We start from the raw sequence: 24977 nt of genomic DNA, 5'->3' as shown, positions 1-24977 counted from the left end.
GAAAAATAATATCAAATCAACAAAGATCAGGTCAGATCAATGAAAAATTAAGTCGAATAAAAAAATTAAATCAAATCGGGAAAACAGGATGAAATTGGCAATAAAGTTAGGTCAAATCAGCAAAAAATTGGGTTAAATCGACAAAAAAGAGTCAAGCCGATAAAAATTGGGTTGAAATTGCAAAAAATCGGATCAAGTAGTCAAAACTTTGGTTGAATAAGCAAAAAATGGGTCAAGCCAACAAAAAGTTTAGTCGAATCGACAACTAATAGGATCATAGGAGACCGAATGGCCACCCCACTAATTACTAGACCGACCTGCTGTATTGATTCCCTCAACATCTTTCTAACACTTCAGCCACTAAGGAAAACAGATTAGGAGAGAGGGGCTGTCCCTTCCTTAAACCTCTAAACGACTTAAAGAGCTAAGCTGAAGAAATACAAAATGTTATCAATTCCCTAGCTTGAGACTCAAATTCAATGTATCATCGTTTTTGAGGAGTTGCTGGGCAATTTTAAGAAAAGTCATTTCGCTGCTGACTTATGCATGCATGAGAGGACAGCCAAACCGTCTCACTTTTCAATAAATTTTGTCTTATTCATTTAATTCATCTAAGGTGTCTGTTCTCTCATGCAAAAGTCAGCTGTGAAATGACTTTCCAATCTGATCCCATTTTCTGTCAAATTTAGTCTCATTTTTGTGAATTCTTTTCTTTTTCTTCCTCCTATGTTCTCTTCTTATTTTTCTTCCTTCTTTTTCATTTTCTCTTCTTGTTCTTTTTCTTGTTCTTCTTCTCGTTCTTATTTTTTCTTCATTTTTTTGGTAGGTAAGCTGGGATCGAACATGCGACTTCAAGGTTGATATACAAAATCTCAACCGTTGAGCCCAACCTCATTTTTAAATACATGCGCATGGATGTAAGATGTATACGCTTAAGGTCTTGGCTTGGATTGTGCCTTTTTTCCGTCTTCTCTTCTTTTGTGTTGAATCGATGGGTAGTGATGCAACGAATACAGCTGAAGGTGGAGATGAAAAAATAAGAGATAGATAAAGAGATCAAGAGCCTCTTGGATTGTAAGGCGCCCATCGTGGATCAATAGAGTTGAGTAATTACTTTGTCTTTTGCCCTTGAATAAAGGCTTGCATTTGGAAAATTTACAAGTGACAAGGACCGGCCCGTGAATAATAAATGGCAACCAAATAACTGTAAGAAAAGTAAAATAGGTCCTTGATTTTCCTAAATCAAAGAGGAAAGGGAAAGTAAACACAGATTTTTACTTCTACTTTATTTTTACTTTCCCCGATCTTTCCGCTTCAACGTGCATCCAAAGGAACCACGAACCAAAATTTAGGAAAATCGAAGCAATACTTCATATTTCTTCGAGGAATGCTAGACTCACAAGAGTCCTTGCAAAAAAAACAGGCAAAGGGCGCCCTCATCGGTCAAAACCAATTTAGGATGCGCAGAAAACCACGGTCATAACTGCCATAAAGCAGTTTTGACCAATAAGGGCACCCTTTGCCTGATTTTTTGCAAGGCTATGTGAGTCTAGCATTCCTCTATTTTTTCATTTTTTTTTCTTTTTCTACACACGACAGTTCTGGTTGGCTCTGAATATTCAAAAGCATGAATTTTGTTTCTCTTTGAATTTCCTTTCATATCAATAGGAAAAAAGAAAGCAACGAATTGAGAATCTATTTTTCCTTCCTTCTACTTTTATATCATGCTCATTCATCTAAACGAACCCTTGTTTGGGATTTTTTTTTTTCCTTTTCTAGGAAATTCTTCGCCAATCGTTTGTAAGATTCAACCACAAGAATGGTCTAGCTTTTGGACCACGCAAACAATTAATAATTGCAATTAAAAAGGAGAGGGTGAGCCTCTCCAAATCATTCTCCTTAACATATATAGCCAACCGTCCACATTTCAAAAATAAAAACTTAAGGTTAAATTATGAGATTCCTTATAAATGTAAATATATTGCTCATGAGTTCACATGCCATATTTGTACAGCGGATGTTGAGGGCCCAAGTTGGCGTGACCAGCCAATTGGGTGTTGATATTTTTCACCCCCTGCAGTACGCATCCGCCCCTCGTTAACGTGATTTGACGTCAAATAGTGTTAAAGTTGCCTACTGTTCACGTTATAAGGGGGCGCATACGTACTGCAGGAGAGTGAAAATAAAATCGCGCTTTTATTTGAATTTTCGTTAATATGTCCAACCGTAATTGCGGCGCGCCCCATAAAAAAAAGGCTCTGTTCTCTGTCGTACGCGCAGTGCGCAGTAAGCCCACTCTCCCGTTTCTCGACGCGAGGCGGCACGCATGTCCCTAGAATCGCGTGCCTAAGCGCTACGTGTTGCCTCCAAACCCGGTCCGTGCGCACCATGTACATAGGCGTATGTTAGCCTCTTCTCCTTCCCCAGGTCGATTACGCCAAAATACTACTCCTAGGCTCGGCTCGGCTCTGAGCGGATCAGAAACCGTGTCAGTTAACTGTCAATCAACCATTAGCTAAACTCAAGCCAGCCGACACGCGTCACATCACCAAGTTGACACCACTCCAACATCCAAAAATTAAAAATTAAAATAACAGTGGAAATATCATTTCAAAAAATAAAAAAATATATCCCCCACTCTTAGTTTTAATAATTTGCCACCATATATATATATAATATTATTTATTTATATAAATAGACACCCCTCTCACTCTCTCACACACACACACTCTCTCTCTCTCTCTGGGTTTTTTGAATGGAAGGAGAAAAATCAATGGCAAGAAGAGAAGGCGAAAAAAGCGATCAAATACCATCAGGTCTCACCGAACGAGAATTCAACGAATTAAAGCCGATCATCAACACGTATCACACGTACCGTATGTGTACAGGCCAATGCTTCTCCCTACTAGCCCAGCGTATATACGCCCCCGTACATACGGTATGGGGCTTAGTCCGTAGATTCGACAAGCCCCAAGTGTACAAGCACTTCATCAGGAGCTGCACTTTAAAGGGGGGAGGGGAGATGACCGTCGGTTGCCTGCGAGAGGTGAACGTGATCTCTGGTTTACCGGCTAGCACCAGTACGGAGAGGCTCGATATACTGGATGATGACCGGATGGTGACCGGTTTTAGCATCGTAGGAGGCGAGCATCGGCTAAGGAACTATCGTTCTGTTACGACGGTTAATGGATTTGGTGAGGATGGGAAGATCTGGACCGTTGTTCTTGAATCGTATGTTGTGGATGTGCCTGAGGGAAATACGGAGGAGGACGCGCGTATGTTTGCGGATACGGTCGTGAGGTTGAATCTCCAGAAGTTGGCTTCTACAACGGAAGGGATGATTAGTGAATGAAAGTTTAAAAAGAGATGGATGAAGAAGGACGGTAAAAGGGCTGAAACTTTAAAAAAAAAAAAGAGTAATACCCTGACCTCTTGTTCAGGAATTTAAGGAAAATTACGGAAACGTGAACCATCTAGAAGAAGGTGCGTTTGTTTGAGGAGGTATTTTGGTCATTTTCGAGAAAATGTTGAGGTACCTCTCTGTAATTTGCCTTTTTAATTTCCTTGTATATTTTTTTAATTTCGGTTTTGTGGTGGGGGCGAGAAACTGGATTTAGGGTTTCGGGGAAAGTTTGCATACACTCTGGATTCTATGTATAATGTTGTATTTTTGTGTGTAAGGAAATATCATACGGTATACGTTGTAGTTTTAGATCATAGCTCTGATCGAAGTGAAAGGGCATTACAGTAATTTTAGGGACTGCGCTGGACAAGATTTTGCAGGCAAAGTAGAGAATACAGATGAGGTCGAGTACTATACTACTATATAGGGATCTTTATAATGAGAATGAAGAGGGTGGCAATATCAGAACTATTACATAGGAAAGATTTCCCACGTCAGACATTGAAGTTTGGATGTCAATAGTTTTGTCCAAACGAGGAGAAACTTTGAGGATGACCTGTTAATTTTGTAGGTCCAACACAAACGGTTTGGATAATCGAAAGGTGGGCCAATTTTACTTTGGATAATCCGATTTTTAGGCTTTCTATGATAATCTCTCTACTGTTTTCTCTCTCTCTCATCTCTTCTCCTTACTACATCTAATTAGGCATTCTAACCCTTCTTTCTTTTCTGCCATCTCTGATTCTCTTCCCCTAATCCAGAATCTCATCTTTATTTTGTAATTTAGATTAATCACAAGTCAGAGATTGCATGTGTAAATGCATACTAATAGAGGACAGAACATTCTTTGTTTATGTTTAAAAAATTCTGATTATTTACAGCATAGGTAAGATCTAAGCTATTTTTTATGAGAAATTCGATTCAAAATAAATGGTGATCAGACATTGAAACTAAGATCTGATGATCATTCTAAAAAATTCTAATTATGTACAACATACGTGGCATGTTTCTAAAGCAATAGCATCCATCCATCCTCCGAGTACGTCCCACTTCATAGGATGATCCAAGCCGTTCATTTGTTGGGCCACAGCACATATAGACTGGCTCCCAAAAATCATTTCCATAGGATGATCCTAACCCTCATATCTCTATATAAGATTGTATTGTATACTGGTAACTCTGTTATCATGATATTGATTTATCCATTGTCTTGTTTTTTTTGTTTTTCCCCTTTTTAATGACTTTATTCATCGTTCACTTTATATATGGATTCACATAGAACCTTATCATCTCCTGCTTCATTTCCTTTTCCTTTTTCTTCCACTCCCTTATTATTTTCAGAACTGAGACTACCCTAATGCATTTCATCAGTCCGGAAGTCACAGTATTTGGCGTATTGGTTAGGTAACTAATATTTAGTATTAGAGTTAAACACCATTTATTATTTCGAATCACGAAAGGGGTGACCTGTGAAGAGAGCTGCCTTGAGCAACAAGAGTGAGATTAATCGCAGAGTTGCCCTCCGATGGAAGGGGCGACCTGTGAAATAGACTACCTGGAGCAAGCAAATAGAGTAAAACCATCATAGAAGGGGTGTCTGATGGAAGGCAGGCAACTTAGGACAACCATAGTGAAAACCATTACATAGTGGGCCAGCAGGGTCATTGGCTGCCGAGTGTGGTGGATCGTTACGAACCAAAGTTGTTCAAGGGCTGCTAGCCTGATATGTTTCATCAGTCCTTGAACTTTTTTTGTATTGGTTAGGTACCTATAACATTTAACATAGAACCCTAGTCTTATTTAGGCACTACTTTCTAGGGCTAGTGATCCAGTCTATGAACTTGATTCTTATCCTCTATTGAATGTTCTATCTTTGACTTAGTCCTCTCGAAATCGGTCTTTCTCATGAGTCATGATTAGCCTATAGTTTCCTACTATGATTAGGGGAGATTGGTTCGGAAGATAGGCTTGCAACAAATTCCTTGAACTTTTTTTTTATTGGTTAGGTACCTATAACATTTAACATAGAACCTTAGTCTTATTTAGGCACTACTCTCTAGGGCTAGTGATCCAGTCTATGAACTTGATTCTTATCCTCTATTGAATGTTCTATCTTTGACTTAGTCCTCTCGAAATCGGGCTTTCTCATGAGTCATGATTAGCCTATAGTTTCCTACTATGATTAGGGGAGATTGGTTCGGAAGATAGGCTTGCAACAAATTCATCCGATCGGTTCCTAGTGGCATATAAAATGGGCGAAGCATAAGGCTAGTCACGTTCAATTGGTTGGTGCTGATAAAGGAGTTGGAGCAGCAGATCATCCGGTGAGGGTTTCAACTTAATTGTGAAGCATTACATACTATGAAGGTATCTGACGTGCGTATACTTGCACTACATTTGATTTATTATGTTCCCACCGTCTGTATTTTAAAGTCTTCCAGTGGTGCTTGTAATTCCCGATGGAAGTGCTTATTAGTAAAATCAAAGCGTGGAATTACCAATCCAAGAGGGGTGAAAAATTGGCTCCCTCCCACAAATTCAAAGATAACGTATTCCGGGTTTCCATTGACAAGAAAGGTAGAAGAGTGCCGCTTTGATGGGCCATGGGCCAGGGGTGACGCAAGGAAGTTGCCCACTTGCCAACAAAGAAAATGTTAAAAAACAGAAGGGATCGCAAGAGTACAGACACTACCTTTATGGAAAAAATTGTATGCACAAAAGAAAAGAAGGTGTTAGTTGGGTGGTCACAGCAGCTCTACTTTCTTCACAGCATTTAATTTCTTCTGGTAAGGAAAGGAATGGTCACATAGACAGAGAAACGAGACATGTGCCAGGGGCCCACGGCCCAAAGTGTGCTATCTATTACTAGTGTTTGTGGATGCGAGTTCATCATCTTTTACTATGTTTGGATCATGTAAATCTATATCTGGGAAAATGCTTTCCTTCGAAAAATCTTGACAACGACATAGCTGATAAATTATAATTGATATAGGGCGATGATAAATTCGCACCCCCTGTAGGACTTTTCGCACCTCTTTAAGTTAAAGTATGTGTTAGGTCTAAAATTGGTAACAGGTTATGGTAAGGCTGGATGGTCCGAGCTAACAAGTCACGGCTGAAGGGCTGGTGGAGTCCTGCGCTGCACAAGGGTACAAACAAGAAAGAAAAGGGTCAGAGGACCAACCCGGAGTGGTACTCCGGACGGGCGCTTCGACACTCAAGTCAGTATGAGCAGGAGTGCAGAGCAATGTCAGAGCAAAAGCTTAGAGTTTTGATTCCCCGATCCCTCACCTTAGCACAAGTGAAGGCTATTTATAGTGATTCTGAGCCACCTGTCTAGGACAGGTGGTAGTTCTGAGCCACCTGTCCAAGACAGGTGGTGGCCTCTGTATGGACCAGGTCTCATACCTAAGGAGGGCAGGTGGAAGTCCCTGATTGGTCCAAGTGTCATACCTAGTAGGGACAGCTGTTGGCCTTCCAACGGTCCTTGTGAGGACCACGTGCCAGCAGCCAATTGGATGCTGAGTTCGGACCCATCAGTGCTGAGTCCGGATTCCATCAGTGCTGAGTCCGGACCCCATCAGTATGTGCCAGACTTTCAACGCTTTTTAACGTTGCAAGGGTGTGAATAATCCTACGGTGGTGCGAATTTATCTTTGCCCTTGATAATTATACCTTTTTGTGTCGTCGTAGTTCCCTGTAGGCGAGGAATGGACGAAAGATCTTTTGATGAGAGTCTGTGGTTGGGAAAAGAGAGAATACCTGATTGGTGGAGAGATGACTAATCACTTTTTAAACTCAAATTAATACCTGATTAGTGGAGAAAAGGGGGGCGAGTATATATCACTGCGCTTGTGTTGTGGGTATCAACATCATGCATGGGCCCACAGATAAGGATAGGTGTGTTGGGGACTTTTAGGACCCAATGGTACAATTAGATATAGATTCAGGGGTGGTTAGGATTTATAGAGAATTTTTTTTTTTTCTCGGATGATTTATTATTTTCATGAAAAATATAATTTTTTTCTACTGTTTGGTAAACTCATTTTCCCGGATTGTTTTTTTCTTTTTGCAAAATGAACATTTTCATTGCTTTTCATGGAAAACTGCAAACCTACTGCCCTACTGGACCCTATAATTTTATTTTCCCTGGATTCAAAGACCTTAAACATTTAGGTTGATATTTCTCTTTGGCAAATTGGGAATTTTCAAGTCTCCGAACTTCAATATTTCTTCTACACACTATATAGGTGGCGGACTCAAACGAGGCAGAGGTAAGAGCAGTGCCCTGGGGGAATGAGACTCATTGAGACCGACTCCCTCGATTGCTGAATAGCCGAGGGAAATTCGCTAAACGCCATTAGATTGCTAGAGAGGGCTTGTTCTCTCATCTATGGAGATTTGGACATTGGTTCGACGAAATTTATGATTGGGTCGGGATCGGCAATTTCCTATAATCATGTGAGAAGCAAATTCTGATGGTGGTAGGCTGGCCGGCCTAAGAAGGCATTGCGAAGGATATATAGGCTAGTTTGATTCTCCCTCGAGGGTTTTTGTTTTGTTTTGTACTTTTCTATTTTCATTTGAATTGAACGTCCCAATCGTTTTCTCTCTATTAATAAATCTCCTACCATTTCAAAAAAAAAAAAGAAGAAAGAAGAAGAGTTATATGGGACTACATTAGACCCTCATATCATATGAGCATAGGAGACAACGACGGCTTTCTCTTGAAATTTTTTGGATGGATACAAGAACAATTACGTTGATATGCGGATGATCAACTATCAAATAACTATGATTAATTATCCTTTTCTAGAAGCATCTACCCAATTACATTTCACTCTATAATTAAGGGAAGTGATATACCATCCCCTTTTTCACTTGGACAGCCACCTGCGGTGTATCTATGACTGCAAAGGGGCTGATTTACGTCACGTGGGAAGGATTCAACAGACCCGATGGCCACGCATACTGGAGTTGGCTGGAGTTGGCTGTCCGTGTAAGAAAAGAGGGGCGAATTTATAATTTCCTTATAATTAATTAAGGGAAATGTTATCAGCATTACTGTATATTGTTGGAGAAATTGAGGGTACTGTTGTTGATAGAAAACAAAAACTTGTTGCTTCAAGGCGTGATATCACTTTTCTTAAGACAAGATTCACCTCCACCAGTAGTGTGCAAAGGGGATCCGCGAATTGCCTCCAAGACACAATGAAGCTTAGTAGGGAAGCCCTACTAATGTTTGATGACGCCTCGCACTAGCGGAATCAAACCCGAAATGCCCTTCCGAAATTTCAAGCTTTAGAGAAATTTTTAGATACTGTTTCTGCAGAAAAACAGTATCTAGAACAGTAAACAAAATAAAAACAGTATGTAGAAATACTTGGGGATTTTGTAGGAGTGTAAAAGAGAGTGTAAAGTCTGTCAAAATTGCCAATTTGTTTCTTTGTCATGAAATGACTGAATTCTGCACATTTTGTAGACCACCTGGTGTCTTTTCAGTGTGAAAAACACCTCTACATGGCATCTTTCCAGAATGTTTGAAATCTGACCGTTAGATCGCACCCATTTGATATTGAACGGTCCTGATCAATCCTAGAGGTGACTGTTGGTTTGAGTAAAACCTCTCTCCAACCCAGTCATCGTTAGTTAGATCAATTATTTATGGTGCGGATCGCACCCTCTTGGCTCTTGACCGTTAGGGGAATGGACACAACCCATTTGATCACACTCCTTGACCGTTGGAGTTCTGGGCCCGTTGGGCCGACCGTTAGGCCCGAACCGAAGCCCAACCCAACCGAACCATTCGGCATTGGGCTTGATGGGCCTACGAACCATTTGGCCCATTGCCCACGCCACGCGCGCACGTGTGTGAACGGTGCGTTGCACCGTTCCGCAGGTCCAACCATGGGTTCAACCCAATGTGCAACCAAACAAGTAGTAGAAAAGTGTAGTGCTTTATAAGCTCTTCTCTTTCCTTTCTCTCATTCGGTACGGGACTATCTTTTCAACTACACTTCTACATCCTTTTGTAAAAGCAAATCTTTTCAAGAAAATATTTTCTTTTTTTTTCCAAACGCTTTTGATAAAACATTTTCCAAAACACTAAAACATGCAAAATACATGATTTTGAAAATCCAAAATCACTAACATTTTGATGATCACACTCCTCACTTTATTGAAAGTATGGTATGGCCCGCACCATAGGATGATCCAAACCGTCCATTAGATGGGCCACAGCCTAAATAGGTTGGGCCCCAAAAATCATTTCCATATGTTGATCCTAATCCTCCGACCTATAGAGGGTTAGGATCAACCTATGGAAGTGGATCCCTCTACAGATCGGAGGGTTAGGATCAACTTATGGAAATGATTTTTGGGCACAACCTATTTAGGCTGTGGCCCATCTAATGGACGGTTTGGATCATCCTATGGTGTGGGCCATACCGTACTTGTAATAAAGTGAGGAGTGTGATCATCAAAATACAGTAGTGTGGATAACATTTCCCATGATTAAACTTCAAAGTACTCAAATTTTCTACATATGCAGCTTCAGAACCACCTAAAAAAATGCAAAATGCACATGATTCGAATGCCAAGTCGCCAAGCAAGTATGCCAAAAAAATAAAAATCCAAAGATAGTGGCACGGTCTTTGCCTCAAGTAGTCATGATGTAAACGCAACATATATTGGGATTTCCACATAATTCTTCAATGGGAAGTAATATATATTAACCCCGTTTTATTCCCTGGGCCACCCCCACTACTAGGGTCGGGTTGAGGCCAACCCTAACCCAACCTGAGATAGAAGTTCCTCAACCCTAACCCGAGCATCGGGTTGAGGATTGTCAACCCTAACCAAACCCACCTCCCAATCGGGTTGGGTCGGGTATGGTTGGGTTCAGGTTGAGTCGGGTTGGGTTCGGGTTCATCAAAGGCCAGTTAAAAAAATACAAGGAAAATAACATAAGGGAGATGATATTTTCACCCCCCCTGCATTACGTGCACACCCCCCTTATAACCTGATTTGACATGACAAGCGGGCAACTTTATGTCAAATCACGTTATAAGGGGAGTGTGCAAGTACTGCAGGGGGGGGGTGAAAATATCATCACCCTAACATAATCCTAAGAAAATCATGAAAAAAATAGAGGAGATCGGGTTGCCAAGGCCTCAACCCTAACCCAACCCGAAAATAAATCGGGTTAGCTTTTCCCAACCCTAACCCACCCCAACCAGAGCCAAAATCTCCACTCCGTCGGGTTCGGGATGAGCCCAACCCAAGTTGCACCCCTACCCACTAGTGTATTCATCACTATCCTTTTTACGCTACAAGGAGTGGACCAAGGAAGAAAATGGGGCGAGCATATCAATTTCCTTCTATAAATTGTAGCGTAATGATGGGGCGAACTAGCCTATGTCGTTGTTTTTTAATTGGCTGATGAGAGCTTTGGGAATTATAAATGGCCTTTGACAGCTGGTTAGATTATAAAAGACTTGAGAGTCAAAATGGAATATTTTTATTTTTTCTTACCCTGAAATGCATCTCCTTGGGAAAACGTTGAGTTAATGAAAGCAAAATGAATAGTACATGAAAAAAGCATGGGGTGAGAGAGGCTCGAACTCTCGACCTCAGGATTTCTCGCAAGCTATGAGACCTACGCGCTAGCCAACTGCGCCACCACCCCATTGTTGGTGTGAGCTAGAATAATAAATAAATAATAAACACCACATTTTTTGTTTTTCGGTACGACATAGCGTATCCCACCTCATTTAGGGCAGGACTAATCCCTATGAATGCACTCACTCACTCATGTTTACTGCAAGGGGATTTTGGGAGCATACCCATGACTTCAAGCCAAAGAGCCACATCACAGGCTGTCTTTATCCACTCTTGGAACCTTTTTTTAAAAAACTTTCTCCATATTTTCTCATTTAGGCGACCCTTCTCGTAGTGCAAACATTTTATTTATTTATTTTGGGTTTATTCATATGTTATCCCTACTGATTCCTAGATCCATCAAGCTGCTTTTAGGTTTCTGCAAAGAAAAAGATAAATTGTTGATTTTTGTAATTATTTACCCTAAGATTTACATTTGGCATGGGACCAAGACCTATTGGGTTGGCTCGTGATGTTCTACAAGATAAATGGCCTTGATTGCACATAACTAGAGATGAAGGTCAACATTGATCCGGACATTGCTTTCTACCTAGTTATTCTCCTATTTGTTTTTGCCTTACTATTGTAGTAACAGTCCTATAAGTTTCTTCATGCCTGTTTTGAAACTAAATATGATTATTTGCAACTAATTGTTATAATAGCTTTAGAATTAATAGATAGTTAATGGGTTCCAAAGAGGGGCTTAATGTCTTTCTTTGTAAAAACCATTAAACAGGTAAGATGGGTGAGCAACGGTTATGATGAAGTTACTGGCTGAAATTAAATTAAAATAATCTAATGTACAAACAAGATCAAATTGAATTAGAATAATGTATGTGCAAACAAGATAAGAATAAGGCCAAATTTTGGCATCCAAAGAAGCCTTATAGGGCAATTATGTGAAAAATCATTAAACAGATGAGGTGGCCGAACCTCGCCGAAGTTCAGAGGCAAAAAAACCTTAAGGGCCCGTTTGGATACCTCATGCATTTGCATTTTGATTTTGGATTTGAGTTTTGGATACAAAACACATCAATCATCTTCATGATCATGTTTTAAGAGAGAGAAAGAGAGAGAGAGGGAGGGAGGGAGGGATGTCTCGCTCCTGCGAGAGTAACGTCGAGGAGTAGCGATGGTGACGGAAGTTGCCACAAATATTGATTTCCAAATAATTTCTCGCAGAAAAGATTTGAAAATCGGAACTTTTTGTACTGTTGTAGCTGATTTGGAAATCTAAGGATCTCATCCAGTTAAAAATATCAACTAAATCTAAATCTAAATCTTGCTGGTATCCAAACGTGGCCTAACCGGTTTTACAAAAGCCATGGAGCCTTCGTTTTTCATTCTCAGTCTGATTTTATTCAATGGAGCTCCAGCAAGACCGAGCTTAGACCACCCCAAAACAGATTGGAGGAAAAGCAAATGCCACAAATATTAGACCATCCAATAACAAAGAGCATCAGCTTTAAGAATATAAACTACTATAGTTCAGACACTGGTAAAAGGAGACACTTAGATCAACTTCCAGTAACATGAATATATGGAAAAGAAACAAATTTGCAAACCTCTTCTTTTCAATGGTTAGAAATGGGGCTTGAGGAAACTGGGAAAATACCCAATAGAAACCCTTTGTAGGGAGAAAAGAATCAGATAGAAATTTACCATAAGATCATCCCAAGCTAGATTTAGTAATCTCATATGCCACGAAACAGGCCGCATTTGCAGGGACACTTCGGGCCATGGCTGGTCCAAATCCTTTATAGAGGCCCTTTACTCCCTCCGATGCCAAGATCTTCTTGAATGCATCGATCGATCCTGAGTACTTTGGGTTCTTGTAGTAATCTACTTGAATCACGCTCTTCACAACGTCAGTTGGGTAGACCGAGATCCAGAACGAGGCTCCAGCCAAGCCTCCGGCGACAACCATTGACCCGCTACTGAGCCCGGAAGTGTCTCGGCCACCAGCCAAGTACTGCTTGAAGGCTTCGTAGACACCAAACATCACGGCATTTCCAGGGACTTCACGTCCTAAGGTGGGAACCAGGCCTTTGAAGAGGCCCCTTGCACCCCCTTCTGATTTGAGAACATGCTTTGCTACGTCAATTGGTCCTCCATATTTTACTGCCCCAGCAGATGGGCCAGAATCTGCCAAAGCACTCTGGGCTTGTAACCTGTTTTCTCATCTCAATTCCAAGAGCAAAAGAAGAACAAAATAGGATTTAGATACAACAGGATTATTCTTTGGGTCCATCTTTGCTTCAAAAACATTAGGGTTTAGGGCTTTAGGGTTTAGGGCAGGACATATAAAAGAAAAGGTCAATGACACTGACCTGCATTTGATCAATTCAGTTGGGCATGCTAGAAAGGAAACGGCAACTCCGGCACCTGCACCACAGATGAACTGTTGTTCGACTGAAAGTGGAACACCTGGTTGGGATCTCAACAATGCCTCCATCTGCCCCCTTGCGGTAAAGAGGACTGCATTGAATGCTGCCACGGTGGCAAGTGGAGCCCCCATCCCTTTGTACAAGCCCCTTAGGCCTTCTCCTGCAACTGTTTGCTTAACGGCATCAATGCCACCTGAATATTTTGGGAGTTGACCAGGAAGTGGCGTAGGCTGGCTTTGGAGCTTGACCTTGATAGTGTCGAAGGGGTGCCCACATATCAATTGTGCTACCCCTCCGACGGTCCCCGCAGTTAAGTCCTTGGCTACTTCTGCCATCTGCAGAGCTCAAAGAATGAGAAGCATAAGCTGCCATCTCTTTGCCAGAAAAGGTATGGTTTCAAAATTTTAGTGACCCCCTAGCTTAATCAATTTAAGCAAATAGCTAATCAAAATAAATCCATCTTGTAGATTCAAAATAATAAACCCATTTCTAAGCAATAGCTAATAAAAAAATCCACCTGTCAGATTCAAATTAATAAACCACTTCTACAAAGAATTGAAGACACTAGATTAAACATTTAAACATATCACCCCAACCCTGTAGCCTGTTCCCTAATTGCTAGGAGACAAGCCCCAACCTTTTAAGATACACAATAACAAGAATCCCTCAATTTCCAAACAAAAAAGACATTGGATGATTTCTCATAATAAGGATGGCATAAGATAGAGAATTTGCACCGATAGATCCCTAAGTAATCACAGTTGAATAATAGTTGGATTGCAACAAAAGCGTAGCTAGATTTGCTCAGGAATCAAGTAGTATGACTCTGACTTGAAAATTTAAATCATAAGCTATTGGTCTATGAAAACGGAGATCTTGATGGCTGCCAATGCAATGCCCGATAAGAATCCAGGCTGATGCGAATGAGTTCTTTTTTTACTTGAAAGGGAATTATTGATGAGTATAGCCCTTAATGGGGGAGCAAATTTTGTGCAGTACTCCAATTAGGCTTGGTTGCTTGGCATGGGCAGCCCACAAAATAGACCATACAAGCAGGTGGTGGTGCCCTACATCACTTTTTCCAAAAACAAGTGACTGATGCTCACATTATGCCGCAAAATATAATATTTCACCCCTTCTAAGACTAGATGCCCTTTCTCAAGCTAATATCCGAAAGTGAACGTGTGAAGCAACAATAATATCAAGAGTGGCTGATGCTCACAGTATGCCGCAAAATATAATATTTCACCTCTTCTAAGACTAGATGCCCTTTCTTAAGCTAATATCCAAAAGTGAATGTGTGAAGCAACAATAATATCAAGAGTTTAGTCTCCCAGCTTGCCTACCAGAAAAACAAACACTGTTAATAAAGGGTCAAAGATGAAAGCAAGAACATCAAAAGAATACTGATTTTCTGAACAAATCTTTCCAGGTGTGGATGGGTATTTTTAGGCATTTCGGTTTCTCATGGGTACTTCAGAGGAGTATTCTCAGCGCCATTAATGATTGGCGTGGAGCCTATTTTGGGTGCCTTGGCGAATCCATGTGGCTTGCAAGTCTGTATGCAATTGTGTGGCACATCTGGGCTGAGCGGAATCATCAGATCTTTAGGGGGAAGGAGCGGAGTTGCTTCAGCATCATTCTTGATATTAACTATTATAAAATGGAGTAAGGCTAAAGGTGGAATTCCATATTCGGTTGGGGACCTTAGAAATTGGCTGATAGTGGTTTCGGAAAAAAAGGCTGCAAACAAGGAATCTCCTATTTGGAAACCTCCTCCTGTGGGTTTGTTTAAATTTAACTTTGATGGGAGCTCAAGGGGCAACCCGGGTAGGGCTGGTATTGGTGGTGTAATCCGGGACCACAATGGAGTCATTCACATGTCCTTCTCTGGGCCGGTGGGTGTTTGTGATGCGAATGAGGTGGAGGTGTCGGCTCTCCTTTTTGGATTACAATGGTATGCCGACCATGGTCTTGGCCCTCTCATAGTCAAGGGTGACTCCTCCAATACCATCGCTTGGGCTAAGGCGAAGAGCTATGGCCTGTGGCGTCTCGGGCGTCAGATTGACGAGGTCAGGGACTTGGTATCATCCATCCACGCGATGATTAATCATATGCGGAGAACAGCGAATGATCTTGCCGACGAGCTTGCTAAATCTGCGGTGGATCGTGTTTCTATGGTTGTTGACATTCCTGATATGTAATTCTTCTTTTTCTTTTTGGGGTCTTCTGGGTTTGGCCTTCGTGCATTTGTCTTGGCTACTCCTGGGGATGCCTCGTCCCTATGTATTGCCTTTGATATGATGCAATATTATTCGTTACCTTTTCAAAAAAATATAGTAAAGGGGATTTGCTAATATCAATAATTAGTTCATACTGATTGAGTTTTCTAAATAAAGATCCCCACATCTTTTACCCCGTTCAACCACAAGCTTATGTTACAGAATTTGACCACCACACACCTTCATTTTTTACCTACAGGACTCATATAATGTATGAGACTACTTCAACTAGGCATGGTAGTTTTCTTTCCTTTGGATGGTTGATCATTTTTTTTTTTTTGAGACAGGCCCTTTACCTTTTATAATCTCCGAAAGAATGCACTTGGTCACTTGAATTATGTATTAACACTTCCAAAATTATTTCACCCTATTCATACATAAAACATCACTTAGAAAACAAGAACTTAAAGCATAATTACTAAAAAGCATTGATTCTTACCACTATAATCTACATTAATCACGGTTCAGAATATGAGATTGCCTTATCCGTAGGCAGCTGATATAGCAAAGATTTAAACTGATGGGCAATAATTAGCCACAACCATCTTCTCTGCTTCAGCCCACTTAACTCCCTCTGTTCATTGATGCTTTACCTATGACTTTTGTTACACGAAACCTTGAAAATAAGTAGACATCTGCTGGATAATTGTAATAATTATAATTAAATCTAAGAAAAACTCTACCTGAAACTTTAAACATGAAATGTACAGGGAAAGTTCATTCATAAATAACCTTTTTCCCTAGTAGAAAAAACCACAATGGAGGACTCATAAACATCCTCAATAGTTAATCATGCAGGATTGGATATACAAGTTTTCTAATGTATGGAATCATCTCAGAGGCACAGATGGCACACAAGCATTTCTAGCCATACTAGATTTTAATGATAAGGTTTCTTCTGAACTTTCCGAGTGTTAGGGATAAAATCCGTCCTTCCAATCAAAATCGGACACGTGGCACCTAGCCAAAATAGGCAACCGAACTTGCCTTCTAGATAGCAAAGGCAAGTAGGACTCTTCACCTCCACGGTTAGCAACCCCGAATAAAAAGGAAAGTACCCTAGGGGGGAGACCAAACCTAGCACGGCAACTCTCCTAGAAGTTCGGTGGCCCAAGATAGAAAACAGTTCCCATGAGGAAACTTGGTGCCTATCAAGATAAACATGGAAACAGATTCCTAAGGGAAGTCGACCAATAAGGAAAGACTCCCACAAAGGCAAGTGTCCTAAACTACTTTGGACTCCTCTAGACCCCCACGCTCAAAGGTATGCATCTTCAACCTTCTACAATTCGCAAGCATTGTTACTCTGCTCCATTACTGCTTGGATTTCATGCTAGTTGCCTATTTCTGACTTGAGCATCGGAGTGGTCTCCTGGACCCGTAACGCGTATTCTTTGAGCACAGGACGAGCATGGATCAAGCCTCTACCAAAGCACGCTCGACTAGAGAGGATTTCGGCACCAACACTGAGAATTTTGATCTTTTCTAATTTCCAACGTTCCCTTTAGGTGACATTCTCATTCCACTTCATAGAACTTTCTAAAATGCCTGGAAAATCCCAGCAACACATCCAACTTTAACATACAATGCACAAAACGATGCTCTTTGGTTGTCCCAATTAAACAGCAGGAGTACACTATCTTCAATGTTACAAATAACCAAGAAACCAAAGACACATACTTTGGTTGTTTTTGGTTGTTTTCTAAACATTACAAACATTAGTATAGGGACATAAAGAAAATTACAAGATGGGTAGAGCTTGCCCGAAGATCAAGGTTGGCCTAAAAACCATCTCTCTGGCTAAGGAGTAAGGAGTTAGGCAGCTCATCGGCTACTTTGAAACATGCAAAAACGAAATTCGATGCACCAATTAGACCATCCAACATGGATCACTGTCATATCCCAAATATTGCACTGATCAGATGATCATGTGTGCTCAAACATTGTCATATAAATGGATGGCTAAAAATAAAAATTAGGAGCAGTCACATTCAATGGGGCATGCATATCATATGGACGATTTTGATAGGATATGCAGTCCACAAACCAGATAATAACAGAGTAACTATTCTGATTTCATGAGAAAGGGGATTCTATACTCAGCAACTTTAGGCTATATTTGCCAAAAAACTAAAACAGGGATAACGTTCTAATAGCTAAACCTCAATGCGAGGACCAGACAAACAAAACCCAAATGAAAAGAAACACACATTACTCCATATTTTCTATTTTCCCACTAATAATTCTCAGATTCCAAAAGCCATTCAACAACAATATTACAATTCAGATTTATCACCCAAAAAAAGTTTAATACAGAAAAATACAAGATCTAGAGATTAGTGACTCAGATACTGAATTATCACTATTTATATCATAAGCACTGAAAGAAGAAAAAGAAAAACTTACCGAGTCTAGATTTCAAATCCCAAATGCTTTCAGAAATGAGAATATATCTTAAAATAGATTTCAGAGGGGAAACAATTAAATCTGTGCCCCAGAAGAAATAGGGATGAATGACATGGTTTTCTCTGATTCAATCGCAATGTTTACTGAAACAATTTGGGGGAAATAATCACAAAATCTTCATTTTGAGAACCCAGTTTTCTTTTTCTTTTTTTTGTTTTGCTGGTGAGAGGAGAATCTCAATAAATAGGAAGTGAATCTTTTAGTCTGGCCACAAGGATGCTTTAGGATAGATGAGTTATATGAAGTGGAGAAAACAAAGAATAAGATGAGGAGCGAGATCTGATCTTCACCGTTGGATCTTGAGAAGGTTTCTTTGTCCACTTATATCAATATCATGGACTGGGGTTGGTGGATGTGGAGCGATTCTCGGATTGCTTTTTATAAGGACGAAAATGCGAAGGACGGAATGGCCATTTATTTTCCGAGTTGCGAAATTACCCTTCATTTGTGGAAGATTTACAGAAACTACCAGTGGGTTTGGCTCAGTCGGATGGATGGTCTAGATCATTTATTCGGACGCCCATCTTGGAATTGATAGGTCATCAAGCAAAATCAACGGGCATTGGATGATTATAACACTGAGGAGTGGTGTTACGTGCTTGAATATGGGCCCGGGCACATCATCACTAATAATTAGGAAACGTTGGGTGTGCGTCGATTGCCTTGTGTTTATCTTCTTCTTTTTTATTATGCTAGGATAGTAGGATATTGATTAAAAGTTAAGGTAGATGATAGGAGTAATTGTTATTTAATAGGGGATTTGATAAGAGAGTGACCTATTTAATAGGTGAATTTGCTTATTTTAAGGAGGATTGCGCCTATTTTCATGAGAGTATCACGATTGTAAACAATATTATTTAAATCTTGTAGTAGGCATTGAAAGGAAGATTGATCCTTCCTCAAACTGGATCAAGAGGCCGATCTTCCCGATCAATCACGTTACGATCAGGATCGGGTTCGTAACAAGTGGACCGTAATTTACTTTTGAAAATGAGAAAAGAGTTTCAACACACTCTAGCTTAAAATAAAGTGGGTGTCACATTGTTTGGGTGATCCAAAGCATTCATTTGATGGGCCCTCATATGAATAGGGTGTGCCCAAAAAATCAGCTCAATAGGATCATTCTAACAATTGGACTGTGGAGGTAAAAAATGGACAGATTTGTGAAGGTTTATACATGTCCATTTTACCTCCACAAATCGTAGGGTTGGGATGATCTCATGGATCTGATTTTTTGGGCACACCCTATCTATGTGAGAGCCCATCAAATGAATGCTTTGGATCACCCAAACAATGTGGCCCCTACTGTATTTTAAGCTAGTGTGTAGATAACTTATCTACACTAGTCCACAAATGAGAATATATGCTTCCATTGCATAAGAACCCATATATCATCTGGGAATTCCATTGTACTAGTTGCAGATCCGTGCGATGCACGGGGCATCAGAAGAAACTAACTTTTAAAAATATATGACAGTGGAAAAATGTTATTTATACATGAGTGATTGCCCTAGTCTTGCATTAGAAACTGCACCCAATGGATGAACAATTCTGCAATTTTGTTATTTCCGTTTCTTAGTGCTTTAGTAAATAGATATTAACACATTGGGTCTTTTATAGTCTAATGCTTATGCTTAGTTTCCCAATAACAGTAAGAAAACCGAAACAAGTACAATATGAAGTAAAAATTCTATGGTTTTATGGCAAAATTAGCAATGAATCCAATGACAATAAATTTCATTACAATTTATTCCAATAGACAGACACCCAATTTTCTATGACCTACAATCAGCCACTAACAGTCGTTATTTAATTACAAATCAAAGCATAATTAGATCCGAAAAAGTCCCAGCAATTGAAAATTGACTATTTCTAGTATAATCTTGGTCTTAGCCATGGAATTGTGCATGTTCTCAGTGTAGGAAGGACACTGAGGTGAAGCCATGATGTTTAAATTCTCATTGAGACTATCAAAATGTTGAAGCTAAGGAGGAATCAATAGACAAACCGTCTAATTGTACAAGTTTTACATGTCTCATAGTTGTTTCATCCAACAACAATTTCTCAAGTAACTATTTTCTATAGAAGCAACTATCTCCGAAAGGAAAAAGGTTAAATAAACTAATACTCACTTATGGGGTATAAAAACAGCAGCCAATTAGCTGTCGACACGTGGCTCAAGTATGGCCAACCGCAGACCCCACGTCAGCAGGGGTAGCTTGGTAATTACAGCGAAGTAGGTGAGCTCGAACCTATCGCTGACCGACACCTGTCTTGGAGTAATAACTCCTCAACTACCCCCGTTTTTCCTCTATAAAAGGGCTTCCAAAGCTCATAAACAGGGTAATAACTTCTTACCCACCACTCTAAAAATTAGCTCTGCACTCCTGCCCATACTGACTTGAGTGTCGAAGGGCCTGTCCGGAGCAATACTCCGAGTTGGTCATTCTGACCTCGTTTGCTCTTTACGCAGGGCTCAGCTCCCTCAGCTCGGCTTCTCGGGTCCCTCAGCTCGGCTTCTCGGGTCCCTCAGCTCGGCTCTTACGTCACTGTCATATCTGTTACCGATTTTAGGCCTAACACTCACTATTAAGCATGAAACAACCTGATAATCGCCACTAACTTGCTAAGATACTATCAACAGCATTAATAGTCAGATCCGCACAGTAAAAAAAAAAGACCAAAAAGTCATAGATAAAAACAAAATTCAACTTCTAAAAAAAAAAAAAAGAGAGAGAGAGAGAGAGGTGAAGAGTAAGAAACTACAATTCAATTAAAAAGTAACTGGTATCCACGTGGTTTTTGGATAATCAAAACCATTCATTTGTTGGATCCTTACACAGGTTGTACGCCATATATTATCTCCAATCAATGATCACAACCCTCTGATCATTCAATCACATGGGTCCTTTTTGAGAAGAGACAAAAGGGATATGTATAAATTTCAGGATACAGGGCAAATTTTTAATAAGCATGGCAATTCCAATATCAATGGAATGGGAAATAGTAATCGAATGCAACCTTCTTTGATTATCATGGGATTTCCATCCCCGTCACAAACATATACATTATAGGTGTGCAGGGGTCCGGATTTATTTATTTTTGGTTCAGAGCCATGTGAGTTACGCATTAGGGACTTAATCTTTCCACATAATTTCTCATGAAAAAGATGCATCACCTACGTAAGCCACGGACAAACCCAAATTCATTCAATGACACCCAAGCAACTCTCATAGTATATATACATCGCAGCAATAATACTTCAAATCACAGAACAAAGGATAGAAAAGAAAAACATAGAAAGCTAAAGAGATTGAATATTGATGCCCTGAAACGCCATGAATCCAGTAATTAAAAAAAGAAAACCCCAATACGAATAGACTAAAACAAAGAAAACAAATGCACATGCCTTGAAGGAAGAGAGCGAAGAAACACAATATGCTCAGGGTGTAGAAGATTTTTGCTTTAAATTGTTTCTCTCATTAACAACCCTGGCTTTGGTTTTCACTCAAGTTTTGCCTCCTACAAAATCTGTATTTTCCACCCACGATTCTATTCCTCATGAAATCGTTTTCAATAGGGATTCTATTTTACAGCTAATTTTAAATATTTCGGTTTGCTCAAATTAATTCTCGGTAGCACATCATGTATGTGCAATTGAGACCGTTGATCTTGTAGAGTATTATGAACCGGGCCCACATGATCATAATCTCATGGCAAATGGACAGCCCGTGCGTAAAATAATAGGCCACAGAAATTCAAAAAAGGAAAGTGATATATGTGCCCCCTTTTCTTCCTGGACAGCCCCTTTATTGTATTTATGAGTTATGACTTATGAGTATGACTAACGCTTTTAGCCTTTTACACTACAATGGGCTGGCCCATGGGAGAAAAGAGAGAGAATATATCATTTCCCCACGAATCATAACGTTTGTGGGGCTAAGATCATCCCCAAAACGATGCTTGATCGATCAAGGGGTTAAGATCATTCAATCAACGTATGCAACCATCTCCACCCAAACCCAGGGTATTCGATTAGTGATAAATCAAAACCCAAATTAATAGCAATTTTTTAGTGCTAGAAAGACGGTTGAATAAAAACGGAATATAGTGTCATTATTGGAAACGTTATATTTGGGAAGAGAATTAATGACCTGATTACAATTACTTAAAACGTTTATTGTAGGCGTTTTCTCAATTCTACGATAAGGAGCGTTTTAAAATCCGGGTGCCACATCCCCTTAACACGGTTTTCAAATTTCGATAATTAAAGTTACGTGTGTTAGAGGAAAACGTGTGAAAACGGTAATTAAAGTCTCGTGGGTCCCACTGCATTCAATTTCAACGTTTGAGTAAAGCTGAATGTGGCTTGCAGAGGACGTCACACATGACACAACCTCAGCTTCCCACATTCAGCTTTACTTATATACATAGACAGATAAGAACCCATATATCATTTGGGAATTTCTAAAAAAGTGATGGGTCGTTGTGCCTCAAGAATATGGTTGCGTTTTGATATTAGGAAAGCAAGCAGTAGTTTCTTGGCAAAGCTTCAAATAAAGAGGTTGGAATGTTCACTTCATTGATTTGACGTCGACTTAGGTTTTAAGATAAGGGCGGCATAGGAAGTGAACAATTTGTGTTCCAGCCCCGAAACCACATGCAAGGCCAAATGCGGTTTAGAACATCTTGAGCAAATAATCCTAGGCCCTAAATCCATCAAGAAAGCTTTGGTTTGGCCTTGCCAAAAAAAGGCTAAACAATTGTTTTTTAGTCTTTTATCTTTATGCATGGGATGTGTATTTGGCATGAGGAACCAAAGAACCGCCTATTGACACTGATCCCGAAAGTGACCGTCATGCCTAATCATTCTCATATCATTTATTTGAAACAGGGGTCTCTAATTAAATTTCGGCCGTAGATAGCATGTTAGAATGTGCACGCGGAGTGATTAGAACCATCCATCTTGTTGTGCCCCATCAGGAAAGGAAAATCCAATCAATTGCTTGCAGCTAGAAGGTTAAAACAAGAACGCTTTTTATTTATTGGATGATTATGATCCTTCAATCTGTTAGGTTGCACAAAAGCTGGGATTACTTAGGGGTTTAGCTTAGCATTTGGGTGCTGCATCAGCAAAACCCCCTTTTTTGGTTCCCAATATAACATTGAAATCTCCGGAGAATACCATGGATGTCTCCTGGTTAAACATTCATTGTCTGGTGATGTGTCGCCCTCGTCTCCTCCCTTTAAAATCCAAGCAAAACACCATGATTTTTTTATTGGATTTTATGAGAATGATGCTTTTTCTCTCCTCTCTCCCTCTACCTCTATAGCATAGTTTTAAAACTCCCCCGTGTCCGCAGACTCCCTCACCCGTGTTTCGAATTTTGCCTTACAAAGTCAATAAAAACTCTTTTGACTCTCCTGAATTATGACTGCAATAACCAAGTACTCGACCGCGTCATGTCGAGTCAACTAAGATTTTCTTCGGCCGCATTCCGCACAACATCCCCTTTTTTAAAGAGAGAGAGAGAGAGAGAGAGAGAGAGAATCCCTATCGTAAGTAGGGCTGCAACTCGGGTCGGGCGGGTCGGGTTTTGGAGAACCCAACCCTACCCGAGAAATATCTCGGGTCGGGTCGGGTCGGGTTTTTTTCCGGAAAACCCACGATTCCCAAACCCGGCCCTACCCATGATAAATCTCGGGTCGGTTCGGGTCGGGTCGGGTTTTTTCACGTTGACGCAAATTTTTAAGGAAAATTCTTGTTTGGCAAGGCAACTCAACTCATAGAAGCAGAAATTACACTCACATTACACTTGAATCAAACAATGATGTAATTACACTCACATCACAATTGAATAAAACAATGCTGTAATCAAACAATGTTGTAATTACAATCAAACAATGCTGAATCAAACACTTGAATCAACTCAACTCATAGAAGCAGAAATTACACTCACATACAATAACAGTGGGTGCGTGGGTTTTCACTTTTAACTTTGGGATAATTACATTTACACCCCCTCTAGTTTCTGACACATCCACTTCCACCCCTATAGTTTAAAACGTGACAAATACACCCCTGTAGTTTCAATTTGTTTAAGGTTTGCCCCCTCAGCTGAAGGTTCGTCCATAGATTGAAGGGTTAGGATGATCCGATGGAGCTGATTTTTTTGGGCACACCATATCTATGTTAGGACCCATCAAATGAATGCTTTGGATCATCCAAATAATGTGGGCCCCTACCCGAATCCAAACACTACCAAAAAATCATCCAAATAATGTGGGCCCACATTGTTTGGATGATCCAAAGCGTTCATTTGATGGGTCCTGACATAGTTAGGGTGTGCCAAAAGAATCAGCTCCATCGGATCATCCTAACCCTTCAATCTATGGACGAACCTTCAGCTGAGGGGGCCTACCTTAAACAAATTGAAACTACAAGGGTGTATTTGTCACGTTTTAAACTATAGGGGTGGAAGTGGATGTGTCAGAAACTAGAGGGGGTGTAAATGTAATTATCCCTTTAACTTTTAACTAACAATAGAAAAAAATGTACATACTATAACTTATGTAACTCGGGTCGGGTCGGGTCGGGCCCCTTCAAACCCGGCTCGACCCGAGATTCATGCGGGCTTTTGAATGCTGAACCCGGCTCGACCCAAAACCCATGAAACCTGAACCCGACCCAGGCTATTTTCGGGTCGGGTCGATGCGGGTCGGGTTTTACCCGGCTCGAGTTGCAGCCCTAATCGTAAGTCATAACAAGAAAGCTTTTCG

At 40.3% G+C, this 24977-nt stretch overlaps 2 protein-coding genes and 1 non-coding gene across 4 annotated transcripts; 1 reads left to right on the top strand and 2 right to left on the bottom strand.

The window, feature by feature from the left end:
- Positions 1-2710: 2710 nt before the first annotated feature.
- Positions 2711-3717, top strand: PYR1 (Polyketide cyclase/dehydrase and lipid transport superfamily protein). Its single transcript, XM_077378216.1, has one exon. It carries the CDS (start codon positions 2756-2758, stop codon positions 3350-3352), a length of 597 nt encoding a protein of 198 aa, XP_077234331.1. The 5' UTR covers positions 2711-2755; the 3' UTR covers positions 3353-3717.
- Positions 3718-11005: 7288 nt separating this feature from the next.
- On the bottom strand, positions 11006-11090 carry TRNAM-CAU (transfer RNA methionine (anticodon CAU)). Its single transcript is given in 2 exon segments — positions 11006-11041; positions 11053-11090. It is a non-coding gene; the product is annotated as a tRNA-Met (tRNA).
- A 1419-nt stretch (positions 11091-12509) lies between these two features.
- LOC143877244 (mitochondrial carnitine/acylcarnitine carrier-like protein) lies at positions 12510-18419 on the bottom strand. Of its 2 annotated transcripts, none has more exons than XM_077379187.1 (3): positions 18138-18419; positions 13393-13784; positions 12510-13233 (listed from the first exon to the last, which is right to left on the bottom strand). In XM_077379187.1, exons 2-3 carry the CDS (start codon positions 13782-13784, stop codon positions 12732-12734), a joined length of 894 nt encoding a protein of 297 aa, XP_077235302.1. In that variant the 5' UTR covers positions 18138-18419; the 3' UTR covers positions 12510-12731. The 2 variants fall into 2 exon arrangements, with proteins under 2 accessions (XP_077235302.1, XP_077235303.1); XM_077379188.1 differs by lacking the exon at positions 18138-18419 and adding an exon at positions 16171-16309.
- Between the last annotated feature and the right edge of the window lie 6558 nt (positions 18420-24977).

The sequence above is a fragment of the Tasmannia lanceolata genome, unplaced genomic scaffold, assembly GCF_043159265.1.
Source record: "Tasmannia lanceolata isolate RefF3 unplaced genomic scaffold, GAP_Taslan_0.1 ptg000005l, whole genome shotgun sequence".
NCBI lineage: Eukaryota > Viridiplantae > Streptophyta > Magnoliopsida > Canellales > Winteraceae > Tasmannia > Tasmannia lanceolata.
Note: the sequence above shows the minus strand (reverse complement) of the source record. Positions and strands in the feature narration are given on the sequence as shown.

Coding starts and splice junctions, on each gene's coding strand:
- PYR1 (XM_077378216.1), top strand. CDS start 2,756: ATGGAAGGAGAAAAATCAATGGCAAGAAGAGAAGGCGAAAAAAGCGAT.
- LOC143877244 (XM_077379187.1), bottom strand. CDS start 13,784: ATGGCAGAAGTAGCCAAGGACTTAACTGCGGGGACCGTCGGAGGGGTA. Junction 13,234..13,392: donor ACTGAATTGATCAAATGCAG/GTCAGTGTCATT, acceptor ATGAGAAAACAG/GTTACAAGCCCAGAGTGCTT.